Genomic DNA, 25,341 nt, shown 5'->3' on the forward strand with positions numbered 1-25,341 from the left:
GGCAGATGCGGGGTTAGGACCGTCGATCAGGAACACCTACACAGAACCACCTCATCGGGTCAGCGGTGTTCGAGAACACATTAGCGAAACTTCTTGAACGCGAATAAATCGAAGTTGACAATCCTAAGCTTCTCCCTCATGTGCGGTGTGTGGAAATATGTTGATGCGAAGAAGGAGCCTTAGACCGAGTCGCGATCCATCATATTGACGTTTACAAAATCCCAGGTTTTGATGACATCTACACAATGCCTTTCAAAAGAGTATTCATATACTTAGAGGTGCCTTAGAAACCAAAGTTAAAGCATCATCTTGGAAAGTTCATGCAATAGTTACAGCCCACTGCTAGCAACCATGCCCGGTACATTCTCTCCCGCAGGGCTTCAATGCCACGAGTGCTTCTTCGCTGACACCCAGGTTTCCAGACCAAGTCAACGACCCCTCCCACCACAAGGACACATTTGGCGTTCAGAAGTCCGCCAAGACTCCCCAGAAAGCAGCGCGGGATCAAGAAGACTATGAAGCGCAAAAAGAACACTCAAAGAGTGGGAGTAACACGCACTCGGGAACAGGCATGGAGTACGTTGATCGAAAGAATATCAAGGGGGAAGAGAAGCAGAGAAGAGAGGGAAATTGAGAAGCATTTCAATCTTTACAACAAAGCCTGATCTCTTGTTCAAGCTTGTCGTATTAATTTGCTCGATTTCAAATAACCATCCCATAGTTCGAGCGACGAGATAATCGTTACATGTCACTGCGTTCTTGTACTTCCAAATTTTTGATGCGTGTTACGCTCTATTGACTGCACAAAGCAACCTTCCATCTACGTGCTCTATCACACTGACTCAGAAATGACGAAAACCTTAATCAAAACCCTTCCAACCACAGTTAAAACTGCGCTTCCAACCATTGGCCAAAGTCTCCCAATCGGCTGTATTAAGGTCATCGCACCATAAATCCGACAGGGCTTTCAAAGGACTAGATTTTCCTTGTTTTGAGCAAGACTTTTCGCAAGCATTGATCTCGAATGGCCGGCTCTCGGTGTAGTCCTCCGTCGTCATGTGAGGCGAACATTCCCCGCAGCCTTTGACCTCCTTCTTAATTTTAAAGGTGATTCTAGAGTGATCGTGGTCGTGGGCTGCAAAAGGTTAGCACAAGAAAGACAAAGTTGTATAGTTTTGCTTACGCTGTGAGACGGTCATGTCGACTCCAAAAGGCATGGAGTCACCGAAAGGACGATTCACCGACTGGATATATTCCTTCATCTCCTTGAGGCCATTTCCACGTGTCGTGTGCTTACCAGCCTCGAAGCCGTTGGGATCGTACAGCGTCCATCCCACTTCCGAATAGTCGTCCCACATCCATTGACCGATATTCACCTTCCAATGACCGTTCCTATCCATGGGCGTATGACTCGGTGCTGGCGCTGTTGAAGAGCTGCGGGGAGTCATACTAGAAGTGCCCTTGGAAGTCGAGCTTGCGAACATTGTGGTGTTGCTGGCAAATATGCTCGACGTTTCAAACAACGAATCGTCGGGATTGTTATTTCCCTCGTCATCATCTAGAGAAAGCGGCGCTCGAGTACATGCTGGAGCATCGGAGGTGAGCTTGTTTGTGCCGGTCTTCGTCGTAGTAGTATCGAATCCAAAGGCTGGCCCGCAGATGGTCTGAGTAGCATCGATTAACGGTACACATATTGATGAAATCATCGTAGACGATGTGCTACCAGTACCCCGAGAGGTAGAAGGCATAGCTGAAATATCAAACCCCTCTGTGCAAAATACAACCCGCTCTATGATAACAGTGCGCTGCTTGTCCTCGCAACGATCCGGATCTGGTGCATCCGCAGGCTTAGTTGGCGCAGGACCAGGCTTCGGTCCACAACCTCCAGGAATCGTGCATCCTGGACGACTACAGAGCTCCGGTGGGCAGGATGAGCATCCTTCTCCTCGACAGTATCCGCCGTAGCCCAAGATGGCGTTGACGGGTTGCTTATCGCCCGGGCAACTACCAAAGAAGGTGCAGGGGGAACACCCAAAGAGACCACAAGGGATATTTAGCTCGAAGTCTACACCAGGACATCCAGGCCCGTAGTTCAAACCCATCCACCCGCATCCGCAACCGAGAAGTTTGCACTCTGGTTTGTTGGGTTTGGGATATGACGTTGGCTTGGGTTTGGGTCCCTTGTCATCGTCCCTGTCGCTATCGCTTGGACTATCGCTATCACCATCCTTGTCACACTTCGTCGGGATACAAGGACATACAGGCCGCTTGAATAGCAAGAAAGTCATGAGTTTCCACGAGATGCAATCAGCAATGCAGTTGTTTTCTTTGCAACCGGGGTCGCTATCCGAGTGAGAGTCTGGATCGCCATCACTACCGTCAATGTCCACCGGACCAAACCACCAAGGGTGGCACCAAGCACGATTCTCGGGCAGTAGGCATTCATTTGGCGGCTGTTCATCTATCGGGCGGGGAAATGGCCATCCCTCGCAGTAGATTTTGCACCAGTCAAACGGAGAGCACTCTTTGGGACAGCCCGTCGTGGTGGGCGAAGGGGGGATATTGCTCAAAGTTCCAGTAGGTTTGGAAAAGATTCCTCCCGAAGTGGTGCCAGTTGGGGTCCGACTAGAACTTGGTCCAATGCTTCCTGGAGTGCTACTAGATGGAGTTCCAATAGGAAACGGCCCAATGCTCCCCGGAGGATTACTAGACTGCGTTCCAGTAGGAACTGGCCCAGTGCCCCCTGGTCTGCTACTAGACGGTATTACGATGGGGAATGGGCTAGTGCCGCCTGGAGTGCTACCACTTGGCTTTCCAGCCGAACTTGGAGGATTGATGCTGCCGGGAGTGCTACTAGAACGCCTTCTACTTTCGCTCGGAAGATGGATGCCGCTAGGAGTGCTGCTACCAGAAATACTAGAAGGGATAATGGGGGTAGCTCCTGAAGTGCTGCTGGTCAAGATACCAGGAGGAATGACGATGATACCTCCTGGAGTGCTGCTACTCTGGACCGAAGTTGGATTGTCGCTTGAGATTGCACTACTCGAGGGTTGTGCAGCCGAGCTACTTGGCGAGTTAGAAGTCACCGTGGAAAATGAACCAGAAGGCTGAGCAGATGATTTGGGAACAGATACAGAGCTAGCAGGTGGCACCGAAGACCCAGTAGCTGTAGTACTACCAGTAGGATTACTCCAGACGCTTGAAGGGGAGGCAGAGGCACCAGGAGAGCTCGATACTCTAGAGGACAAGATCGCGGATGATCCAGTAACTGAGCTTGCTGAGACGGCAGAAGATGGTACAGAGCCACTTGCAGCACTAGACCAAGCCGATGACCCTGCGAGTGGAGAGGTTGCAGGTGTAGAGGAACCGGAAGCAGAGCTCGCCGGAGGTGGTGCAGCGAAGGTCCCTGAAGATGGTGCAGCATTGGTACCAGAAGATGGCTTAACAGGAGTTCCAGAAGGTGTTGGAATAACTATTCCAGAAGGTGGCGGAGTAGAGATCCCAGAGGATGGTGTAGCAGAGTTTGCTGGGCCTGAAGACGCAGTCTGAGATGGAACTACAACGCTTGAACCTCCTTGGGAAGACGGTTGATTGTTCCAAGTCGCTGATGAAGAGGGAGCAGGTACCCACTGGGAAGATGCAACTTGAGAGCTTGGCTGATCGCTCCAAACGACAGAGGAAGGTGGGGCCGGTGCGTGTACTGAGGATAGCCAAGGGGATGATGTAGCTGAAGACGGTGGAGCAGGCGCTGGCGCCGAAGGTTCCACGTGAGACGAGGTCATCTGATATGATGACTGGCTGCTCAGAACCACAGAAGAAGGTTTCGCAGGATCTTGCACCGATGTTATGATGCTGTGAGACGGAACGACGACGCTCGAGACACCTGGCGGAACGACACTCGAGGCAACTGGCGGGTTGCTGTGGGCGATGGAAGTTTTGATATGGGTACCGCGCACAGATGATGTGATCAAAATCGGATCAGTTGGTATATCCTGAGGCTCCCTAGGAAGCAGAGGGTCTTCAGTCGTGGAAGTTGCCTCGATGGACGGGAAGCTGCTGGCATAGCTACCGGTGGAGGCTAATGCCAGCAGAGTGACGAGTGACAACCGCATCCTTGGGAGCTACAGCCGTCGTTCGCAATTGCTCTGGTGGTGGAAAGGGCGATGGAGATATACGAGTTGAGGAATGGGCGGAAAGAGTAAGTGAGCGGTGTGGTGCAGAAGAGACTATGCGAGTGGATGGCGGGGTCATATGGAAGGGAGGTGCTAGGCAAGCGCACTAGTAAGTTGGTGAGGGTAAGGGTCCGTGAAAAAGGCGCGAGAAGGTGAGGCAACTCTTCGTAGGCAGAGGCGTGGCCAGTGCTTCAGGTGAAAGAGCGAGCGGCTGCATACCGTCAGAAATACTCCCTATCAATCATCCTGCCATCCATTTTTCAGTCAGCCATTTATACTTTAGTGCTGAGACAAGGCCCTCGAAGCAATCAACGGTTCCTGCTGGCTTCGACAAATTACTGTTCCGTGCTCTTGGAAGGGTTGTTCTGCCTTGGTCTTCTGCTAATCAGTTTGCTCAAGCCTGATGGTCATATGTATTGTAAAATGAATATTTATTGAAGTCGGAAGGCAGGATTAACAGACGTTCAAAATACAACAGCGATTGAATGCAATCGTGACTTGGAGTGAATACTCTCGTAGTTTTCGATCGATTCAGACAGCCAATGGAGAAACGCTTTATTCATTGGATGTTTACAGCAAACGTAAGACCGGATGTTGTACCATGGTAGCAAAGAGACGCGATGCCGCAGCAGATGGGGGCATTGTACGTGGTGTTTTAGAAAGGTAGGGAACGCTTAGAGAGACACAAACACGGATAATTAGATCCGCAACAGCAGTCGAATCGATGGCATTGGTCGTATGGTGATGACGAGCAATGGACGAGACTGATGGTGAGGTGAGCTGCGCGAGACTGATGGAAGTGCAAATCAATGCGACTGACTGACTATGTTGTAATCTCAGTAATTTTCTAGTACTGTGCGTGGACCACGACGTTGAAAAATTGCTCATCCACTCATGGAGTCACTGCGACAGCATCGAAACGGACGCTAGCCTTGCACTTTTGTCCTATCCAGCACTTTCCCTTGTATTCCATCTCCTCTTCTAGTGACCGACAACATGAAGCTCGCCTTGGTTCTCGCCATCGCCGCTGCCACACATTCAGTCACTACAGGAACCATCAAGACTCCTTCGCCATCCACACGCGTCTTCAACAGCAATGTCAGTGGCACATCCCCAGCTTTGATCAATCGCAAACCGAACGAAGAACGCCCTACGGTCACTTTCTGGGATGACGATCACGCTACAGAGGTGGATTGGAAGAAGAGCGCAGCCAAAGGGGGAGCCCTAATGTGCGCTCTCGAGGGCTCCGACCAGGTTGCAGGTCGTCAAATTAGAGACACTCGCGAACCCCCATCTGCCGCGAGTCGGTACAACAGCGATCTCAAGACTGAGCTTCATGACTGGTACTGGCGAGAAACTAACCCATCGACGTTCAGCTGTAGTTTTTCTGAGCACTGGCACCTTGCGCACGCGATGCGGTCACTCGGACTTGATGGAAAACCAGCGTCAGAAGGCGGAGACAATCAATGCTACAGGATCGAACATTGGAATCCAGAGAACAGGGATGACAAGGGCAACCAGATTCCGGCCATCAACCAGTGGTACAGCGTCCCAGGTCACGACAAGCAGTACCGCGTGAGTCTCCCTTCACATGATAATCACATTCTCGCTGATATCTGAACAGGCAACGAAGGCACACTTCGAGTTTGGCATCAACACCAAAGGCGGCGCCATCTATGGTCTTTTCCTTGAGAGTGCTTTAGCCTCTGCTAAGAGCATTTGGGGTGGTGGTACAAAAGAGCCGAACCGAGACGATCTTCCCCAGCTCCGTGCCTTTTCAGACATTATGTGGGCGTTCTGGGTTCGCAACAACCCAAACGTCAGAAACATTCGCTACTTCTTCATGATAGGCATCTCCAACGACTTGACCAACCAGATCATCGCTTCTTGTCTACGTGATGCTGGTGCCGAGCTGAGCGAGTGGCCTGGAACTAGCTTCTCTACTACTACAGACCAAGGTCATGCGCTTCTCGGTAGGTTTCCTCTAACACCAACAACTGATTCCAAAGACTAAGACAGAAGAGGCTCCCCTAACGGTGCTACCTTTGCATATTTTCTCATGCAGCACAAAGCGCAGCTCGGCCAGAAGACTATCACCAAGATTACCGTTTTCAGACCAGAAACTGATGACGACCTCAGCTTCGTCGACGCTTCTCTTTGCTTCCACGTGGCAGATGGTCCACAGCCACCGCCTGACGATGCTGCTATGGCAGCTACCGATGAAGCGGGCGCTCGAAGTGTGCAGAGGACAAGTTTGAGAGATTCGAGAGATGTGAAAGGAATATCAGTAATCAGCATGATCAGGATACATGAAATCTACATATAGCCAATGATCAGCATAGTTGGAAGTAGGACAATGGTGTGAGCGACCATGCCATCGAAGCGCGCTGTGCGGATGTCAAGACAGACAGCTAGAAACCGTTGTTGTTGATGCAAGCTTGGCCACATTTCTTCGCCTCATATTTGATTGGTCCGTGTAAGATGTAGGATAGTCCTGACTATCTCGAGATGGGCTCAACGTGGCGAGCAGGATGCGAGTAGGATGCGATAAGGTGAAGCCCGCAGCGGCGCAGCCCGCACGGCAATGGGTCCATGTGGGGTCTTACGAGGTTCCTTCCGGCGCATCTGGCTCGACGCGCACAAGTGCATCGATGTCTTCAACTTCCTAATCCGTACGTGCGCGCCTTTCGTCAAGCTGTCGAATCATCAATCACTTCGATATCTCTACGGTGCCTTGTTTTATTCTCACCCAGGCGATACGGGGAGCGTTCCTGGCACAGCATCGCCCAAAGACTACCGGTCGATCATTGCGGGTAAGGCCGCTTCCGCTGGAAGGCGTTCACTGAGGCGTATCACGAAGGTGCTCGATCCGGTACTTCGCTAGCCTCGACGGGCGTGGGAGGCGATGGACGTTGCGCACCCTCTGGTCGGCCAAAGCGGGCATCTTGCTGCAATCCAGCCTCTATGATCTTCACTCATGTGTAGCGCGACCCTTGCCGATACGATGCACAGCTATTGCTATAGGCGGAACTTGCTATCGACAAGGCACTAAAGGACGAGGTCGACTATGCCTTCGATCTTTGCCAAGAGGATGAAACGCCCGAATATGGCGCCATGAGGGGTCGGCCAATCAGAGCAGCCGTAGCAAAGCTCCTATCTACTAGACGTCTTTTCGATATTACAAGCGATAAAGGTCTTGGCTCTTGGCATCGGAATGTATGTTCAATTGGGAAGGTATGGTAAAGAGGTGTGTAGGGGTTCTCCATCTACGATTCGTCCGTGCGGGGTGATGGCCTAAGGCTGGCACATGATCCGAGCGACTTTCTAATTCCATACTACTGGAGTTCTACGATATCTCTACCTCCTTCCTTTTAGGCCACTGGCATGGTGTAGCGTAGGGGTACATGCAGTCTGCTCAGTTTCCTGTCAACAAGTGCTGTTTCGATACGAAGTCACGCCCTGGGGTCGATGTCTTGTCAGGTGCCTTTTGGGGATTAACACCATGGGATAGGTGTCTTGTGAGGTGCCTTTCGGGGATCATCGTTCCGATGCTGCTGAAACACGTAGCGATACCTCGTGGCCGATGAGGAAGGAGATCTTTTGGTTGCCGCTGATGCAATTTGGATCTCTTATGAAATGCCTATTACGGACTACCTTTCTGATACCGCTGGATCGCGTAGCAACACCGTGCAGCGGATGAGGAAGGAGACTTTTCGTAGCGCCGGATCCAAGTTAGGGCTCTATCTTGGATGGTGATGGTCAGGGCATGATGCAACTCACAACGGCGAAGCTGGACCAAGTATAAGTATAGGTATGTGTTCTCGTCCAAGTTGAATCACTCCATCAGTGCCGCAGACTCATCTTCTTAGGATCTCGTCTCTGCAACATCGACACCTCGTCTCTTCAGTCTTGTTCTCAACACTATCGCCATGGAGCTCACCGGATTCCTCGCTGCCCTGGCAGTCTTCCTGCCTATCGTCTACGGCGCCCCTACCACGGCCGCCAACAGCCTTCACCCCGAGATCCTCGCTGCCATGAAGCGTGACTTGGGACTAGACGCTGAGCAGGCTCATGTTCGTGTTGCTCGCGAGCTCAAGGCCACCGAGGTCATCGAGCAGCTCCGTACCAAGGCTGGCAGCTCCTTCGGTGGTGCCTGGCTCGTCGATGGCGAGCTCAAGGTCGCTGTCACTGACGAGGCCTTGACATCCGATGTTACCACTGCTGGTGCCACTGCTTTGGTCGTTGACACTCCTCTCTCCAAGCTTCAGGACGCCCAGAAGGCACTTGACAACCTCGACATTGAGTCGGCCCTTGGCAAGCGCTCAGAGGCTGCTACCGGAATTGCGTCATACTATGTCGACATTGCCGCCAACAAGCTTATCCTCGAGGCCCTTGCCGACAGCACTGCTCAGGCTGAGGAGCTGGCCAAGCAGGTCGGTCTTACTGAGTCCGAGTTCGAGGTCAAGACCGTTGAGGCTCTGCCAACCACCTTTGTCACGGTCAATGGCGGTGATGCCTACTACATCAACCGAGCTGGACGATGCTCTGTCGGCTTCTCTGTCACTGGCGGTTTCGTTTCTGCTGGTCACTGCGGTAGTGTCGGCAACACCGCCACTACCTCATCCGGTACCACTATCGGAACGTTCGCTGGATCCGTCTTCCCAGGAAGCGGAGACTACTCTTACATCCGCGGTACCACTGGAAACACCTACGCTGGCAGGGTCAACAACTACAATGGCGGTACAATCGCCATATCAGGCAGCACCGCTGGCGCTACTGGATCCAGTGTCTGCCGCTCCGGCTCCACTACTGGTGTCTACTGCGGTACCGTTCGCGCTCTGGGAGCTACTGTCTCCTACGCTGAGGGCCGTGTTACTGGCCTCACCCAGACCAATGTCTGCGCCGAGCCCGGTGACTCCGGCGGTTCTTGTAAGCAACATCCTATACCAACTCCCCATGGTACACATACTGACTTGATTTGTAGGGTACTCTGGTTCTCAAGCCCAGGGTGTCACCTCCGGAGGCTCTGGCAACTGCCAATCCGGTGGCACAACCTACTTCCAGCCCGTCAACGAGATCCTGTCGGCTTACGGACTCACCTTGGCCCGTGGTTAGATTGTTCTTTGTTGCAGTCTTTGATATGGTTGTCGAGAAAGACATGGCTAGTAGGATTCGCAAGTTGTATATATCTGAATTTAGTTGCAAGCCACTTTATCTCACACTTTGAAGCTTCTGTGATGTTGTAACGCATGACTACAAGCATACTTGTCCTAGCTGAAATTAGTGTCTAGTAAGATTGCCTCAGGGAAGTGTTGCTGTCTCGAGAAGCCATTGTCTCTCAGGAGCGGTAGATGAAGTAAGAGACGCGGTATCTAGAATCACGGGCGAGCACCTGGATGGTGACTTTAGATTTGGACGCGTTCCTGGAATTAGGCTGGCGGTTCTCTATTCACCCACCGCCCGCTGATCGCATGCGAAGGTAAAGAATCTCTCTAGCGGCTATTGGTCGGTCATAGTGACCTGAGTAGCGTCCCATAGGTTTAGTGTTCTGTCCTTGTTTACATCGCAACATATGTATCGGAACGGTCGGCTTTGCGTTGTTATGGACAGAACTCGATCTTATCGATAAAAGTGCGTCATTGGCCCAGATAGGAAAAGTGTTCCGACCGCCTTCTATGAATTGTTCCCACCTGCCACTTAGAAGGATTAGGAGTACACCAATGTTACCACGACGAAAGACTGGGTATACTTCGTTTAATCTACTACTACGCGTGCGTTGTTACAGTCGTTCAGGGTTCTATCAATAACGAGCCTGCTAGTCGGCCGCGAGTGCTCGGAGTTCGAAGGATTTCTAGTCAGGCCCACAGTCTTTACACATATCGCGCTTTCCTGTATCCATGTGCTCATCTAAGCCGCTCTTAGTCTGCTGCGTTTCTTCAGTCTTGATGTTGCTGACAAGTCTTATTTCTCTTTACTTCTGGTGACACGCCTCAAGCATTGAGAAAGGCGATTTCACAGACCTTTCCAAGAGATGTTGAAGGGTGCACCATAGATGCCGAGATTATCGCCTTCGGAACTGTTGTAGACGTCTTACCAAAAGGAAAACAAACTTCTTCGCATCCGTGATGATAGAGTAGATGCGGTAGTGATGATGGCACGTGCTTCGTAAGGCTCTTCTAAGGTTAAGCAAGACAGCATAACAACAATCAGTAATCCATCTCGCAAGGCAGTTTCTCAAAGACCGCACATCCATGCGCTGAGGCCCAGAGTAGCAAGTCCAAACAGGACCCGAGTAAACCGCACATTTGCGCTATACCGAATACAGCCAACACAGCCACCCCCTTCGTACTGTTGATTGGTCAGAACCCGTACTCGGGAGAACACACGATTCGGCTGTCTCACGACTGTTGGGTCTTTCGGTTGCTGATCGGAAAAGATGGGATCAATTGGATGGCAGTGCTACACGGCGCTATGTATGTACACGCGGCTCCAATGCGACTGCGGCTACATGTACTTTTGTTGTTGCCTGGGAGATGGTGCAACAGCTATATACTTCATACTTGACTTATCAGACTGGTAGGCTCAACTTCTTTTCATTATACAGTATCATTCATCTCTATCAAACTGCAACACTGTTCACCCCGACCTCCATCCAGAAACCCTGAAAGTCCACTCTATAAGAAAGATGGCTGCGGTTCAAGAACGCAATCTGCGTACCCTTACTCTCTTTACCAGCGCGCTCGCAACACCTCTTCTCATTGCTACGACGATCATATCCCTCGAGTCTAATTCCTGGTACAATCACCGCGATGTAACGGCATTCTGTTTTGGCTATATTCCACTCGCTATGACCGCTGTTGCGTCTGCTGTGAGCATAATCCACCAACGAAGGCGTGGTAGTGTACCAGGGCCCAAATTCACACTTCTAGACGGACTGGCGGGTATCACGTATCTGGCGATACTCATTCCGATTTGGGCGGTCGAGATTGGTGAGTTAGGGGCGCCAGGATATGGTCTATTGACTGGATATACAACAGCTCCTATGATCGTCAACATGTAAGTTCTTTTGAGGGCCAACAAGCAGGTCATAAGCTAACACATTATTAGGTTTGTTCACTTCTACTTCTTCGCTCACAAGTCTCGATCAGTGTGGGCTTTGTTCGCTGCTCCACTGGTGCACGAATGCCCTAACTGCCACAACAACTTCACAGTGGGCGCCCAGCAGATCAAGGAGACAAACAAGGGTGGAGAGCGCTACACTCTGTTGCGTGGAGAGGACTACCTTGATACTGATGCTGATGCGGAGCCATACATCGATGCAAGTGCCAGACCTTCCGAGGAACAGCTACGGCCTGAGTGTGATGTTAAGGACGAAGGTAAAGGGAAGTCCATAATCGATGTATGAGCTGGGGCTCAATCGAGTGAGTGTGCGACATCTGCACTAGTCATGGGACACAACACCTGGGTATGGAGGAGAAGGGAGGGAGGGTTTGACTTAGTGAGATTGGATATGGTAAGAAGTGATGCCCATGCACGGACGTAGTGGTCTGTTAAGAATCTAGAGGGATGAGTTTGGCGTCATGGCGCTTGATACATATGAAAAAAGTATAGGACTTTCCTTTGCTCAGTCTGTGATGGTACTCTAGCGGCCGCGGTTGACATACGTTCATATTGTCGTCTCAATTTCGTCTATGTACACATTCTCTTTAGTCTAGACGCCCAGATGTCTCTTTATACATGAACTATCGGCTTTCTAAGCGTATAGCGTTGGGAAACTCTCTCCTTGATCCCACTAGAAGTTGCAGAGTTAGCAAGAATTCGGTTTCAGCACCAATGCAAAACTTACGTGCTCGACAATACATCCGCCCTCCCAACGAAACCGGTCAACAACTTCCCCAAAACTCCCGGTTCGGTAATTGAGCCAGCTTTGTGGGTCTTCAAAAGCTGTACGTAACGGTGTGATGTTTTGCGAGGCCCAAATTGGGGAAAGAATGTTCCAGGCGGAGTCAGATCCGTTCTGTGCGAGGGGGTTGTGGTTCTATTCATGACTTAGTTAGTCGTCGATGATCCTTTTATCGATGTCACAATTCTCTTACGATATAGTCTTGCGAGATGTATTTGAATGCCTCACTGATATCTTTCTTGTAGATAAAGGCTTGGGCAAAGGCGTCAGCGCGTTTCGCAGTTTGTTCTTCGGTCGTGTTCATCGCGCGCACGCATGGTGCTGGCTTTGTGGGACGCGCCTGGCGTGCTGCCAGTATGTCTGACCTGCTGTGTAGCTCGGCTGGAGCAGCTAGGACGGCTAGAGGTGCAAGCACTGCAGAGGCGAGGATGGTGAATTGCATGTTGAGGACGATATTGAAGCAATGTAAAGCTGGGATATCAAAATGGGAAACGATGCACAAAACAAAGTACACTTATATCACAAGCATGTACCTGAGTACCATCGCTATCCCCTGCACAGACCTGCGATTAACGCCAAACTGACAATTTACGGCGCAATCTCCTAGATTAATGCGTCTAGCTGCCCCACCGGCTGTATTCCGGGGTAACATTCGAGGCGCTATCGCCATTTGTGGTATTCAGCTTCGTCGTGGCCTTGGTATATTATCGACGTCTTGTGTAGAGGTCGGCAGTTGTTTTGGCAAGCGCATTTGTAATTGAGCTTGTTTGTAGGGCTAGGAAATGAGCAGGTTCAGATAGAAGGGGACGCGAATTTGACCGAGGCTTGATGACGTTGGCGCGCGTGTGTGGGGCCAAGAACTCGGGAGAGCTGACTCAATCAACGCCTGCACGTTCGCCGCAGAACATCAGATAAGTGCTCTGGAGCGCAAGACGGAAGGTCGATGGCTTGGACTCCTGAAACCAGTTTGACCGACACTCCACATCCCCTTGGCCATGTTACAATACGCGCGTAAATCCCCCGAGACTCTAGGTACTGACCACCTGCACTACGTAGGTATTTCCATAACGACATCACGAAGGTACCATCGGTCGTTGCTCTTTGACCGATAGCATGTGCACCACGGAAGCATTGTGTTTACCGTATTCTATTGCGCTACTTCAAACCAGCTCCAAGAGCATCCTCTTTAGATTCACTGGGTAGGCCTTGTTCTCTAAGCCGGCTGCTGAATTCATGTTTGTGTACCACATCTGCTGTGGTGATTTCTAGGCACATTACCTAGGTACCTAGGCAGTCCCTGATATACCCTGACATACCGCATCAACATGAGGTGCTCTAGGTTGCGTAAACATTTCCTCAGCCCAAACGCCACCACAAGCATCCTGGCTTCAACGACCACCACCTTTGTCGCCGCGCTACTTTGACCAGTATTCAGATCCTATGGTCACCTTCATCCTCGTCCATCATTTCAACGTCTTCATCTGCCAGCCTAGGCATAGTCTTCAATCGCCCTCGAACCTTTCCGCTGTCCGAAACAACCGTAGTCGCGAAACATTTGCAGCCTCTCTTTGACGATTGCTACCTTCTTGCGCTGCACCCCCGCCGTATCCTTGACAAGGTTCATTCCCTTGTCGCGATACTTTAAACCATAGGAGCTCCGATTACTCTGCTTCCATTGCTTCGCGCCAGATGAAACATGGGCGTGTTTATATGGTTCTCCATAACTTCCAGTGCTGCTTCGGAAGAAATCACGAGCCTTGCTATACACCCCAGGAAGACGAACAATGATCGCGTTGCAGTATTCGTCTTCTGACAAGATTTCGGTATCAGAGATGTCTTCGTACTCATTCCAGTTGTCATGAAGCTCTTGTTGAGATTTCTGGAACCTTGACTTGGGTCGTTCGTCGTTCGACTCAGAATGTACACCTTCACTCGCCTCTCTGGCTCTACGTTCGATTTTTTCAAAGGCTACCTTGTCAGTCCGTAGCCTCCTCCGCTTGGAATTCTTAGATGACTGCTGACACTTGCAAGGCTCGAATTGCTTTTTGGGTGTTGGTGGTGGACTGGGCAGCTCTTGCATAGCGCTGGCGACCATCGTCAGCGTTTCGGGTACTTTCGACTTGTAGCATCCTACCTCTGAGCCTTGATGATGATGGTAGTGTGGGTAGATTACGGCTGTGTTGTTCTTGCTCGCTTCGGATGCCTCATTAGACTCCAGCTTCTCGATTAGCGTACGCTTGACTTGGTGGCGCCAACTACCGATTCCGGACGTCCTCAGCAATTCCAGTGTGTCTTCAACTGTCGTAACCAAAACGTCGGCGAGAAACTCGAAACCCTCCTTCTCATATTTCGAAAGGGAGTTCACGAACGCAGGACTAATATCCAGAAGCTTGAACGCCGCCTTCATACCAGTTGTGGAGCGTCTTAGGCAATACCAGGGGTGATGTAGCTCCTCGTGAATTTGGTCAATGACCATGTCGCACACGTCGGAATCTTCCATTGCATGTGCGAACATGTAAAGATCTTTCAGTTCTTTCATAGACCACTCTATCTTTGTGGCCAGCAGACCCTGGTGACCTGCGTCTGAGATCTCGACCACATCGTGAGTAGGCAGATTGAACCAAGAAGCACGCGATGAAACGTGCGACAGTATTGCCGTCTATGTCGTCTTCGTGGATGATTGTGTCGACGGTCGAATCCTCTATGATAGCGTCGCGTACAAGAGCACAGTGTTCGACGGCTAGCGCACGGCTCAAGACAGGTCAAGTGGGATTTCCGCGTCGAGCGTCCCCGGCGTTTCGTTTGGAGCTGAGAATATCGTCTCTTGCTCGGTTGATCTTAAAACGTTTGATTTCCACACGTTCAGCCTGCAGATCGCCCACATCCACTTGCTTGGTAACCAAATCGGCAGAACTGGAAGCTTTAGTATGTGCCTTCAGAGTAACGTTAGTATGGAGTTTCTTACGTCTCTCGTTTATTCTCAAAATCGAAAATGAGTGTATTTGATTTCGGTTTCGTCTCGACCATCCGCAAGAGAAGTACCACCAAGTTCTTATGCTGTTCACGAAGTAGCTTCATGCGTTCCTTTTCCACTCTCGTTACTATGGCTTCCGCAAACCTTCTATCAGCCTTGTTATGCAGTTTTGGCCTATGAATCTGCTGAATGTTGCGCGTCGAAAGGTCGCTGCCCAGTGGCATATCGGCGAAGTTAGGCGTTATCACCTCGACGTCAACCGCCAGCAAGAACTTTCCCCTATCCCACACGTGCTTGTTCACATATGATGTGGCTTCTTTGGAATCGTTGAGTATGCGATTTCTCATGTTATACAGGGCAGAAGTATTCCAGATATCAAGTTGTGAGTATTGAAAAGAGTGAGAGTTGAAGAGGATAGAAAGGCGCGCAGGGATTAAGATCAGGGCTGAACATGTTTGCGAGTTTTTAAAAGGGAAACACGCTCTCCCAATTCTCTGAGTAGATCAGATGATGCTCGTACGGTGTCAGGCAGGGAAAGAAGGCATAGCGTCGCAGCGATTAGCGAAGTGAAAGTGAAATCGTGATATTGTGAAACCAGTACACCGGCATACTTCAAGTCTATCTCGTTACACAGCTAGAGCAGGGAAACATGCTACCTGAAACTTGGTCTTTAGTGATTGACTGGCTCACGTGACAGGACGCTACGCTATCTGTAGTTAGTGGCCGCTGGAAAACTCGACTGGGGTTGCGCAAGAAGCGACCAGGGACATAGATAGTCTTCCCCCATATGACGAACACGCGCCAACCTACTTTTCTATCGCAGCTTTAATGTCTCTCTTTCGATATGTCTAGCAAGCAAGCATGCAACGTTCAAGGGCTTCTTCCCATTCGAAGTTCGTCGAGAAAATCCCCACCCCGGCGCGTGTTTAACGCTCGGCCATTAGCGTAACCGCTCAATCAATCGCTTCTTTCCGTCCGGGCGCTTAGCTTGCTACGCTATTGCACAACGTTTCAGAGACGTGATCGCGTCCAGAGTATCGGATCTGGCTAACTAAATGGGAGTTCGAACATGGTTTTGCCGAGAGCCGTGCCGCAATGTATAATATGGAGACCCTGAGGGGGCGGATCGCTTGAAAGTTTCGGGCGGGTCGAGGTAAGTCCTCAAGTACTTTGAAATGCCCATCACTTTAATCGTAGTAAAGCTTCATTGCACTGGCTCGCTTCGAAAGACGCGAACCTGTGATTGACCGCTATGACTCAATATCGATTCGGCTCGATATCTCCGGTAGACGAAGCACCACTCGAGGTGCACCAGAACAACAGCGCGAACACTAGACTGTCCCAGGACCGATCTCCAAGCGACGTCCAGCTAGTGGCACACTCTAGTAAGCAAACAACTTGAGGAGATTTGGGATACAATGTTGACCGTTGAGCAGCACCACACGTTCGGAAAGGGAGCGCCTCGTGGCTTCCCTTTACTCTAAGATGGTACTACCTGGTCATACTAGCTAGCCTCAGTCTTATTCTGGGTTCCTTGATCGTTTGGCTCAGCTGTCACTCTAGGAGCAACCATGGACTGGGGAGTAATGACGGCTCGTCGGCTATACTCTTCGGATGGCGCTTTACTCCCACTCTCATCGCCGTGCTTTACGCGCAGATGACTGTCATACTATTCGAAGATGTGAAGAGAACGGAACCATTTGCGCGACTTGCTAAAGCATCGACGGAAGGTACAAGTGCATATGGCACCATTCTCCAGACCCCAAGAGCATGGTGGTCCATCTTTATGGACATCTGCTTCTATCGAAGGCGGATTGGCAGAACTAGCTGGAGTTTGGTTTGCGCTGCACTTGTCAACCTCATTGCACTGCTAGCTGTATCACCCCTTTCGTCGGCCCTACTTACTTCTGAGGAAGTCATTATTGCTGGACCCACCGAATTCACGAGACTGGTACCTAAGAACGCTACCCAACTTCCAACAACTGCGACCAGAGACACTTACTTTCGAGCAATGGCCGCGCTTATGAGGAATGTGTCAACGTCGGTCTGGGTCACCGACACCTCTCTGACATTCCCTTTTTGGCCATCGTCGGAGCTGGCACAGTATGGCCCCAGAATGACATCGTCATACGGTGCATGGAATGCAGAAACTACTACGTTAAGGTCAGATTACGTTTGCCACGATATGAGACTCAGGAGCGCAGATTTGATGGAAGAGAATTACTCTGAAGTATACTCGGTACAGAAGTACGGTCCCTACAACGGAACACAACCCATGGTCACGTTCGTGCTGGACTCCGATCAAGGGTGCAGATACGAGTTGAAGATACACCCCTTTGCTGACCTTGCGTACAATGGAGGCATGACCTGGTCCAATGCGACTACCTATTTCCCTACTGGCAACACACTCGGTATTGGTGGCATAGTTGTCCCGCCTAATGTTACTTCCACGCACGTATACGCACGAGTCAAAGCAACTCAAGAATGTAACAACCACGACATCATTCTTATGAATACCCCATGGACCGCCTCCTTGAACCGAACGGAAATGGGTCCCTTCATTCCCGAGAACGTGACGTACGAACGCTCATCCGACTTTCGTATGCGAGGCATCTTATGCAGTTCCCAGTACTCCATGTTCACAAATGTCACAAGGGCAACGGGCTTTGGAGATCAGAGCCACTACCTCAACGCAAGCTCCGAACCCGATTCAAGTAGCCGGGAACTTGCTGACAAGATGGTGAATGTTTCCAATTTCCAGGCGACAAGCATGCAAGACAATTGGAAGACGTACTTCGACCAAAAGAGCATGTTTACTGATTCCGAAAGGGCAACAGGGTCGATTCAAGGTTCGCAGGATGCCGGCAGAGCCTTGAGCTATTCTGGGATGGCGCCTGTGCTTGCCGCACTCTCAGGCTTCAATCTGACCGCCTTGATGAACGACCCCAACATCACCCAGACAGCAGCAAGAGTCAAGGGACGGTTTTTTATGGAGACGATACGTGAGGCGCTCGATTTACCAGAATTCGTTCAACAAGAGAAACTCCAAGGGTCTGCCACTGTTGTTCAGGAAAGGGTTGTTGTTCTGACTGAAATCGGATTTACATTGGCGGCGCTGTTCTACGCTTCAGCTGTGTTTCTCGCCGTGCTAGTTTGGGCGTCTCGCTTGTCTCATCGACCGCTTAATCTTCTCTCGGATCCGTCTAGTATCGCGGGTCTGAGTCTTCTACTACAATCCCACCAGGTCCGAACAGCTACCTTCAGGAGCTTGCACGCAGCTTCAAGAGATGACTTCTACAACTCGTTACGAAAGGAGAACTACTTGACGTCAGGCCAATATTTGATCCAAGGAAGCGCACAACCTAGTATGTTAAGACGGTATCTCATGTGGTGTGACGGACTTGCTAATTTCGGACGTACAGCAATCATCCCACCGCTCATCAAAGCGAAATCTGATTGGAGACCTCGTGTAATTCAAGTACGGATGCTTCTCGCCTTGGGTGTCTTACTTACGTCTATCATGGTCGCAATTTTGACTTTGAACGCTTTCTCCGCGCGTTCACTACTATCTCAAGCCGGCTTTACTTACGAGGCCGACATCTCTAAGTTGAATCTTAGTTTCCCGACGTTTGCACCTATCTCAATCGCACCGACCGTCGCCAGTATCGTGATCGGACTCTGGTGGGATCAACTGGACATGACGTTCAGGACACTTCAGCCCTATATATCAATGTCCCAAGGCCCGACATCGATCAACTCCGGGGCAGGTCTAACGTACAAATCCAAGACATGGGTTGGTGCAGCCATTAAAGCAGCCCGTTTCAGGCATTGGGTTCTTTTCATGGTCGCCGTCGGCTCTGTTCTGGCCCAGGTCCTTACTGTCTCCATGTCTGCTTTGTTCGAGAGAACATCCACAAACACCTCTAGGCAGATAACGCTGTTCCAGAACTTGGAAATGCGCCATGATGCCTTGATAGCCGAAGTCGACGTAATTCGGGGCGACAGGCCGTACGATGTTTCCCAAAGCGTTTTGAACGAGCTGTATCTTGATGCTCGTAACAACTGGCTATACGGAGCAGGGATACAACATGCTTTCAACGGCTCGCAATTGCCCTGGTCATCAGAAGGTTGGAATTTTCTACCGGTCGACCTGTCGCATGTTTCAAACATGACTGGCCCGCAAACCCTGCAGGACCCCTCCAGCAGTACAGCGTTCGCATCGACTAACGTAAGCCTTCAAGTACCTGCTATCCGCGCAAGACTGGAATGCAACCCTATCGAGGAAATTTCGAACATATCATCGTGGCTCGAGCCCGTCAATCTTACCGAACACGAAAGTAGTATGCTGCCAGAAGATATCGCACGACTCAAGAGTACAGGAGGGCTTCAAGTTTACACATTGCCATCTAGTATTTTCGAGAACAGTTCATCCAAAACTACGACCTTCTCACCATCGACTTATGTCGCATGCTGCGCCAATGGAACTATTGAGAAACCGCGCCAGAGCGTCATGGGCTATTGGACCGCAGTTCGAAACCGATTTATATGGGAAGACGATGCCGAATACGTTTCATGGCCGCTGTCTATCGTGCCGAAATGGATCGTCGGGAAGCCCGTCAGTGTCAAAGATTCCAACGGATACCAAGTTGTGTATTTCAGAGAAGTACCTCGAATGCAGGCTGCTAATTGTCAACCAATTATTGAGACTACGGAAGCTACTATAGCTGTCGATGCTCAGTCTGGATCCATAATTTCCTCGAGAATTGACAGTTCGGTAGAGCCGATGAATCTCGCGTGGGACGATGCCTTCACACGGCACGAGGTACCTGGCCATACTCCGGCACTCGCCAACAATACTTATCGAGGGCCATTGAACGTCACTACGTCCTTTGGTATACTATTCCTGGGTTCGATGATGGGGTCTGCGAATCGACAGTTTGATGACAATGCCTTCGTGTTTCGAGACAAAGAGTATGGCATTGACATGGATCTTATGACCAATACAATGTATGCTATGGCCGGCAAAGATGCTGAAGCACTACTCGACTATACAACCTTCACAGTTTTGGCCGACCGCACATTCCAGACGTTCTTTCAGCAGTTTGTCAATAGTGGGTTGTCCTTGGCAGAGGGTGGCTTTACATACCAACCAGTGAACGACAAAAGTATAGAAGATCTGAGCCGTCCAATTGACGCGAATGGCACAGTTCTGTCGAAACGTGAGACTATTCCGACACGGAACATCTCGGCGTCAGTGTCGACCCGCATCCGTGTTCTACATCTGAACACCATTGCAACCTACCTGTCAACCGCAATATTGGTATGGCTTACAGTCACAACCTTCATCATCATCTGTCTGCAGCGAAATTATACGAGCTCAATGGTTCGCGACGTACAGCTCATTGCCGACATGCTGGTTCTCGTAGCTGGCAGCGACAAGTTCTTAGAGCTCGTGGAAGAGCGCGGCATCGCATTAAAAAAGGACCGAGAAGTTCAGACAATGCTGGGTTGGTTCAAGGACAAGGACGGCGAGGTTCGCTGGGGAATCGAGGTGGTTGGTGGAAGAGATCCAGTTCAATGGGTGGACGCTCCAGAAACAGGGAACCATATCCGGGAGAAAAGTCTGCTGAAGCCTGGATGGTTACTTCCATGGAGGAGAAACTAGTCTTTAGTGAATAGAGAGAGAATGATTTATTTCAGTCGCTATCTTAGCTGCGCATCGTCTACATGTTCTATGATCAGGAGTGCAGAGGTTCATAGGAGCAAAACCATTCACAATCTTGAGATCGACGCCGTGTGCTCCTAGAGCGACGGATCAGCTTGTTTGCCCATATGCCTGTCCACAGCGTTTGGGATGATGTTCAACCAAAGTATAAGATTGCTCCCTAGAGACACCGAATGCTTGCGTTGAGAACGGTGTCAACATTCTAGAATCCCATGGTTCACGGAACTAGACACTTCCTTGACTTAGCAGTATCGGGCTACCTTACCCGTTACGATCCGTGATTTCTGGAGGTTGGACGAGTGGCTGAATTGCTGTTGCTGACGTACATCCGTGCAGAGTCGTATCGAGGGATGCATCCGATCGATATCGATAACGGCAGACGGGAACGCTGGACTTCGTAAGTGTGGGGTGGATCCATGGATGGGTGGAGAAGTATGACGGCGTGGAGCAAAGTGACCGACTACAATGTTGTTCTGGAACACGAGACTACTGCACGACGCAAAGTCTGATGCAAATTCTGCTGGTTATTTGGTGCGCGGATCGTTGCAAGTGCAGGCTGACTTCGCAGGCTCGATGGTCGCTGCTTGATTGATAATAATCCTGGCTCACCAAATCACAACAGGCTGGAGTTGGCCCACAATGCCAGCTGAACGCATGGTCTGCTTGAACGGCTCCCCAACGACCGTCTTAGTGCTGCACACTGCAAGGCACCGGCAGTCGTCTTTGCACTAAGAACTGTGGTATGTTGGGCGACTGACGCAATGAACGGCGACTTACGGGCCGCGGAATTCGGGCCTGAACGCCCAGATGTCTAGAAATTCCGATGTGGCATACGAACGCGCAACATGTAGAACTCTCAACCGTGGCTCGAAACGCAGGTCTGGCTGCGTGGCCTGTATCTGGCTAGTGCGCGAGCTGCTATCTTTGGCCCTCCCGGCCGCTGTCAGTCGTGGGAACGCTGCTTGTGCGCGTCATGCGTGCCGTTGAGAGGGGGTTGGAGTGTGGTAGCTGCGACATGAATTGATTTTGGAAACAGGTTCGCTGATAGCCACAGAACGATCTGACGCAGGACCTCAATGGATTTGTTGACTGGAGCGATCTGAGTCTGAAATAGCTTGCACTCACTTGCGATGTGATCTGCAGGGTGCTCGCGTGGTCAAAACACATCAGGAGACGGCGCAGTCGAATAAGCATTGACTGTTTCGAAAAGTATTCTTAATACCACGACTCGGCTTGAAACACATTGCTCGATTCCTGTGACAAGAAAAGAAAACAGGTTGCTACCAGCAATCTGCACAAACATCTATTGCAATAAAGCACCAGGTTTTGAGATATACGCAATGGGACGCGAATCAGCCACGCATACATCCGAAATTAGTCAAGTTCGCAAGCCAAAAAGCGTCGGTGAGATGATAGCGATTGAATCTATTTCTGAGCTACAAATGAATTCACCAATCCAAGACGTCTTTGCGTACAACCCCACGTCCATGTTCAAATAAGAAGGAGTCAAAAGTCCTCGACGAAGCGAATGTATGAAACAAATGGGCCCCGCTAGCCCGGCTGAGTAGAACTAGAACCCCAAGATGGTATCCCGTATCGTGACTTCGTGAGAAATAATATGCGCAAGAGAATAGAGGTGCAGACCTCCAGGATGGCCAAGTAACGCACCCAGTATGTCGCTCGGACAGCATGGAAGGCGTGGGATAAGAATGAAGACGAGAGAATCAAGCATGACAGATGCGGATCGATAACGTAGTGTAGAAATGAATAGATTGGGCCTGCGACACTGTCTACCTCTGTCATTACTCGAGTCGGATCAACTCTAATCTCCCCTGCCTATTTTTTTCTGGGTATATCGCGAAATTGGTATCCTGAATTATCGGCTCGTAGAATATTGAAGAAACCAGTCCATTTAACACCGATGCCATATTAAACAAGTGACATGGGATGCTTATGCGTGGAATGGCTGATGACGGCGGGCGTGGTCGTGAGCGTGCCTCTTTGCGTTGACGTACTCGTAGGCGGTAACGTAGACAACCTTGGTCTTGGTGAGACCCTGGTAAGGGTTCTCTTCCTGCTTGGCGGGCGCAGGGGTGACGGCGGCAGCAGCAACCTCGATATCAGCTGTGTAGGAATCTTCGTCGGAAGCGGAGGTGGAAGTAGGCTTTGCGGCGGAGTACTCGGCCTGCTTGGTGGAGCTGGATGAAGGCTCAACAGAGGAGGACTCGATAGGAGAAGATTCGTAGTCGTCGGTAGGCGCCTCTCCACCACACATGTAGAAAGTCATGCTCTGGGAGAGATCACAGGTCTTGGTCTGGACGTCGTCGGGAAGGACATAGGAGCATTTGTTGCAAGAAGCAACATCATGGCAAGACAGAACGGGGCACCATGTGTTCTCAGAGGCTGCCTTGAATTTTCCAGTCTGGTCGCCTGCAACGAGGTAATATCCCTCTTGTCTGGTTGGGCATTCCTCGCCCTCGCAGTCCACGTAGGAAACGTCAAGGTAGTTGTTCGAGTATTCGCCCGAAGTCTGGAGGAAGTACTCGAGCTGGGTGATATCAACACCCTTGCACTGTTGCGTCTTCGAGATCTTGATAGACACTCCAGTCTTGCCGTCCTCAGCGGTAGCGTAGTTCTCGGCGTAGCTCTCGCCGGTCTTCAAAGTGACCATGCCGGATGAAGGGCAACCGTCGCCCTTGTAGACGGACCAAAGATTGACATCGTAGTCGCAACGGTTGACGATGCGAGCGTGGGGCTGGTTCGTGTCGCAGTCCTTGTTCAGGGTGACGGCGCTCCTCAAGCTGTCAGCAGAAGCGGTTGCGACCACGGCCGAGGCGACGGAAATGAAGGTAGTGAGCTGCATTGTTGGAAAGCTGGACCGGTATAAAACTGGACGAAAAGCTTAAGACTCGAAGAAATCGATCGAAGGAATGTCGGCTGAACACCTGAAAGAGTGAAGTTATTCAGCGAATGAACGTGGGTGACGAAGTCTTGCTCGGGCGGTAGAGAAGAAGTTTGGGACCTGGGGGATGCGCAAGTAAATAAGATGGCTGTATCCTAGTCCACGCAGCCCAGGCCCACTTGGAAGCCCGTCCGTCATGGAACTAGTCGTCGCCACGGCATGGACTTCTTTAGGACGGGGCCAAACGTCGTAGCTAGTCCGGAGGACATGCATGGGACAGCGTGCTAGCCGCGAGCGGATAGGTTCTGAACAAGCTAGGTAAGGGGCGATCCAGTCGGCCAAGCGCAGTGCCTGATCGTCAGGGCACTTGCAGTGCGAGTGGTTGTAACTTTGACCATCTCATGTCGGGTAAAGTACGAAAGCAGAGTAAATTACGGCAGGGATGTCGCCGATCGACGTTGTTGTCTTGCTGGATTGCACTGGCTGCAGAGATTTTCGGCTAATACGAGGCAGCTTCTTGGGCGCGTCGTACTCTGACTACAACATAGATGCGAAGCAGTTGTTTGGCTCGTTGATCAAGTCGAGCGCTCTTTTGTTAGGGTGCGCAATGTGAAAGTGTTCGAGTTGGTGGTGTAAAATCCCGAGATGAGTCCGCTTGGCAAGCCTGACTATCCTCTTAAGCGATACATCTCCCGTTCGCAAAGCTTGAATAGGGGCTGTGTCCAGGCCTTGTCAATCCCTCAAGAATATGATCATTTAGGACAAGTTGTTGGATCGACAAATTGTAGTCCAACCGTTACAAGGACAAGTCGTAAGACAGCTGTCGTGATCATGTTGTAATCGTTGAGTTGCGCGATCCTTTGTGATGACGACGAGCGTAGGATGCGTAGCAGGAGCATGCATCAAGTGCGAGGTCCAGGCCGGTGGGTTGTCGCAATGTTGCAGAAAGCCGGTAGTTCGAACCATTGAGGAAGGGCCCAATCCCACTTTTCATTTCCCGGCCTCGCCAACCGGAAGTCTCCCACGATAGGCGGTGCAAGATGAGATCAATACAGTCACACATGACAGCTCTCTGTTCTTTGTTGCGCTGATTGCGCTCAATCGAAGCAAACAGAAACTGACCTTGGCTGGCTTGGAGGTGGAGCGTAGCGCTGTGAAGCGTGCGATGAATGTCGTCGCCCAACGACCAGACCATCTCGGCGACGCGATTCATACCTGAGTATGCAGAGTAATTTGCCAGCGAGTCGTCCATAGTTGTGCTCTGGTTGTGCACTTTGTCCAGAAGCGTTGTCGTTTGCCTGACTTCACAAATTCACTTTACTTGGGCCTCACATATAGAATCTTGGTGAGGCCCTTTTGTTCGGCACGTGACAAAGGTCTGCTCATCAAAGATCTGCTTCTTCAGCTAGCAGCTTCTTATCCATTATCGTATTTATCCGACAAACGAACCTTGAATGCAACAAACAGTTGACAGTACAGCTGAGAGCAATGTTTTTAGAAAATAGTAAACGTTCCTCGGAACCTCCCTCCACAAGAAGACATCTCGCCTGTATGCCTCGTTGATCCGTATCGCGTCGACTCGGAAAACTTCACAGTGCAAGTTCAACTACCCGAGCATAACACGCCACACAATATGCGCCGCAATTCGACGTATGCTCTTTCGTT

General features: G+C 50.7%; 10 protein-coding genes across 10 annotated transcripts; 5 read left to right on the plus strand and 5 right to left on the minus strand.

The window, feature by feature from the left end:
- Positions 1 to 860: 860 nt before the first annotated feature.
- CC77DRAFT_1058330 (hypothetical protein) lies at positions 861 to 1,748 on the minus strand (the record flags this gene model as incomplete). Its single annotated transcript, XM_018528121.1, has 2 exons — positions 861 to 1,135; positions 1,184 to 1,748. 2 exons carry the CDS (start codon positions 1,746 to 1,748, stop codon positions 861 to 863), a joined length of 840 nt encoding a protein of 279 aa, XP_018389252.1.
- Positions 1,749 to 2,688: 940 nt separating this feature from the next.
- Positions 2,689 to 3,549, plus strand: CC77DRAFT_1058331 (hypothetical protein; the record flags this gene model as incomplete). The annotated part of the gene is made up of 2 exons (XM_018528122.1): positions 2,689 to 3,052; positions 3,131 to 3,549. 2 exons carry the CDS (start codon positions 2,689 to 2,691, stop codon positions 3,547 to 3,549), a joined length of 783 nt encoding a protein of 260 aa, XP_018389253.1.
- Positions 3,550 to 4,773: 1,224 nt separating this feature from the next.
- On the plus strand, positions 4,774 to 6,498 carry CC77DRAFT_1084251 (hypothetical protein; the record flags this gene model as incomplete). Its single annotated transcript, XM_018529398.1, has 4 exons — positions 4,774 to 4,835; positions 5,267 to 5,747; positions 5,797 to 6,145; positions 6,197 to 6,498. The coding sequence occupies 4 exons, from the start codon at positions 4,774 to 4,776 to the stop codon at positions 6,496 to 6,498; spliced, it is 1,194 nt and encodes a 397-aa protein (XP_018389254.1).
- A 1,519-nt stretch (positions 6,499 to 8,017) lies between these two features.
- Positions 8,018 to 9,362, plus strand: CC77DRAFT_1017470 (hypothetical protein). The gene is made up of 2 exons (XM_018524409.1): positions 8,018 to 9,101; positions 9,157 to 9,362. The coding sequence occupies exons 1-2, from the start codon at positions 8,102 to 8,104 to the stop codon at positions 9,285 to 9,287; spliced, it is 1,131 nt and encodes a 376-aa protein (XP_018389255.1). The 5' UTR covers positions 8,018 to 8,101; the 3' UTR covers positions 9,288 to 9,362.
- A 1,330-nt stretch (positions 9,363 to 10,692) lies between these two features.
- CC77DRAFT_628588 (hypothetical protein) lies at positions 10,693 to 11,743 on the plus strand. The gene is made up of 2 exons (XM_018532521.1): positions 10,693 to 11,228; positions 11,280 to 11,743. The coding sequence occupies exons 1-2, from the start codon at positions 10,858 to 10,860 to the stop codon at positions 11,575 to 11,577; spliced, it is 669 nt and encodes a 222-aa protein (XP_018389256.1). The 5' UTR covers positions 10,693 to 10,857; the 3' UTR covers positions 11,578 to 11,743.
- CC77DRAFT_1092012 (hypothetical protein) lies at positions 11,717 to 12,864 on the minus strand. The gene is made up of 3 exons (XM_018529612.1): positions 12,269 to 12,864; positions 12,019 to 12,210; positions 11,717 to 11,964 (listed from the first exon to the last, which is right to left on the minus strand). The coding sequence occupies exons 1-3, from the start codon at positions 12,515 to 12,517 to the stop codon at positions 11,926 to 11,928; spliced, it is 480 nt and encodes a 159-aa protein (XP_018389257.1). The 5' UTR covers positions 12,518 to 12,864; the 3' UTR covers positions 11,717 to 11,925.
- A 492-nt stretch (positions 12,865 to 13,356) lies between these two features.
- On the minus strand, positions 13,357 to 14,725 carry CC77DRAFT_628611 (hypothetical protein). The gene has a single exon (XM_018532522.1). The coding sequence runs from the start codon at positions 14,612 to 14,614 to the stop codon at positions 13,565 to 13,567; it is 1,050 nt and encodes a 349-aa protein (XP_018389258.1). The 5' UTR covers positions 14,615 to 14,725; the 3' UTR covers positions 13,357 to 13,564.
- On the minus strand, positions 14,487 to 15,469 carry CC77DRAFT_1092014 (hypothetical protein). The gene is made up of 2 exons (XM_018529613.1): positions 15,041 to 15,469; positions 14,487 to 14,988 (listed from the first exon to the last, which is right to left on the minus strand). The coding sequence occupies exons 1-2, from the start codon at positions 15,394 to 15,396 to the stop codon at positions 14,838 to 14,840; spliced, it is 507 nt and encodes a 168-aa protein (XP_018389259.1). The 5' UTR covers positions 15,397 to 15,469; the 3' UTR covers positions 14,487 to 14,837.
- Positions 15,470 to 15,820: 351 nt separating this feature from the next.
- CC77DRAFT_1017474 (hypothetical protein) lies at positions 15,821 to 20,735 on the plus strand. The gene is made up of 3 exons (XM_018524410.1): positions 15,821 to 16,434; positions 16,486 to 18,414; positions 18,472 to 20,735. Exons 1-3 carry the CDS (start codon positions 16,302 to 16,304, stop codon positions 20,712 to 20,714), a joined length of 4,305 nt encoding a protein of 1,434 aa, XP_018389260.1. The 5' UTR covers positions 15,821 to 16,301; the 3' UTR covers positions 20,715 to 20,735.
- A 1,860-nt stretch (positions 20,736 to 22,595) lies between these two features.
- CC77DRAFT_628634 (hypothetical protein) lies at positions 22,596 to 23,877 on the minus strand. The gene has a single exon (XM_018532523.1). It carries the CDS (start codon positions 23,635 to 23,637, stop codon positions 22,726 to 22,728), a length of 912 nt encoding a protein of 303 aa, XP_018389261.1. The 5' UTR covers positions 23,638 to 23,877; the 3' UTR covers positions 22,596 to 22,725.
- Positions 23,878 to 25,341: the final 1,464 nt, after the last annotated feature.

The sequence above is a fragment of the Alternaria alternata genome (assembly GCF_001642055.1).
Source record: "Alternaria alternata strain SRC1lrK2f unplaced genomic scaffold CC77scaffold_4, whole genome shotgun sequence".
NCBI lineage: Eukaryota > Fungi > Ascomycota > Dothideomycetes > Pleosporales > Pleosporaceae > Alternaria > Alternaria alternata.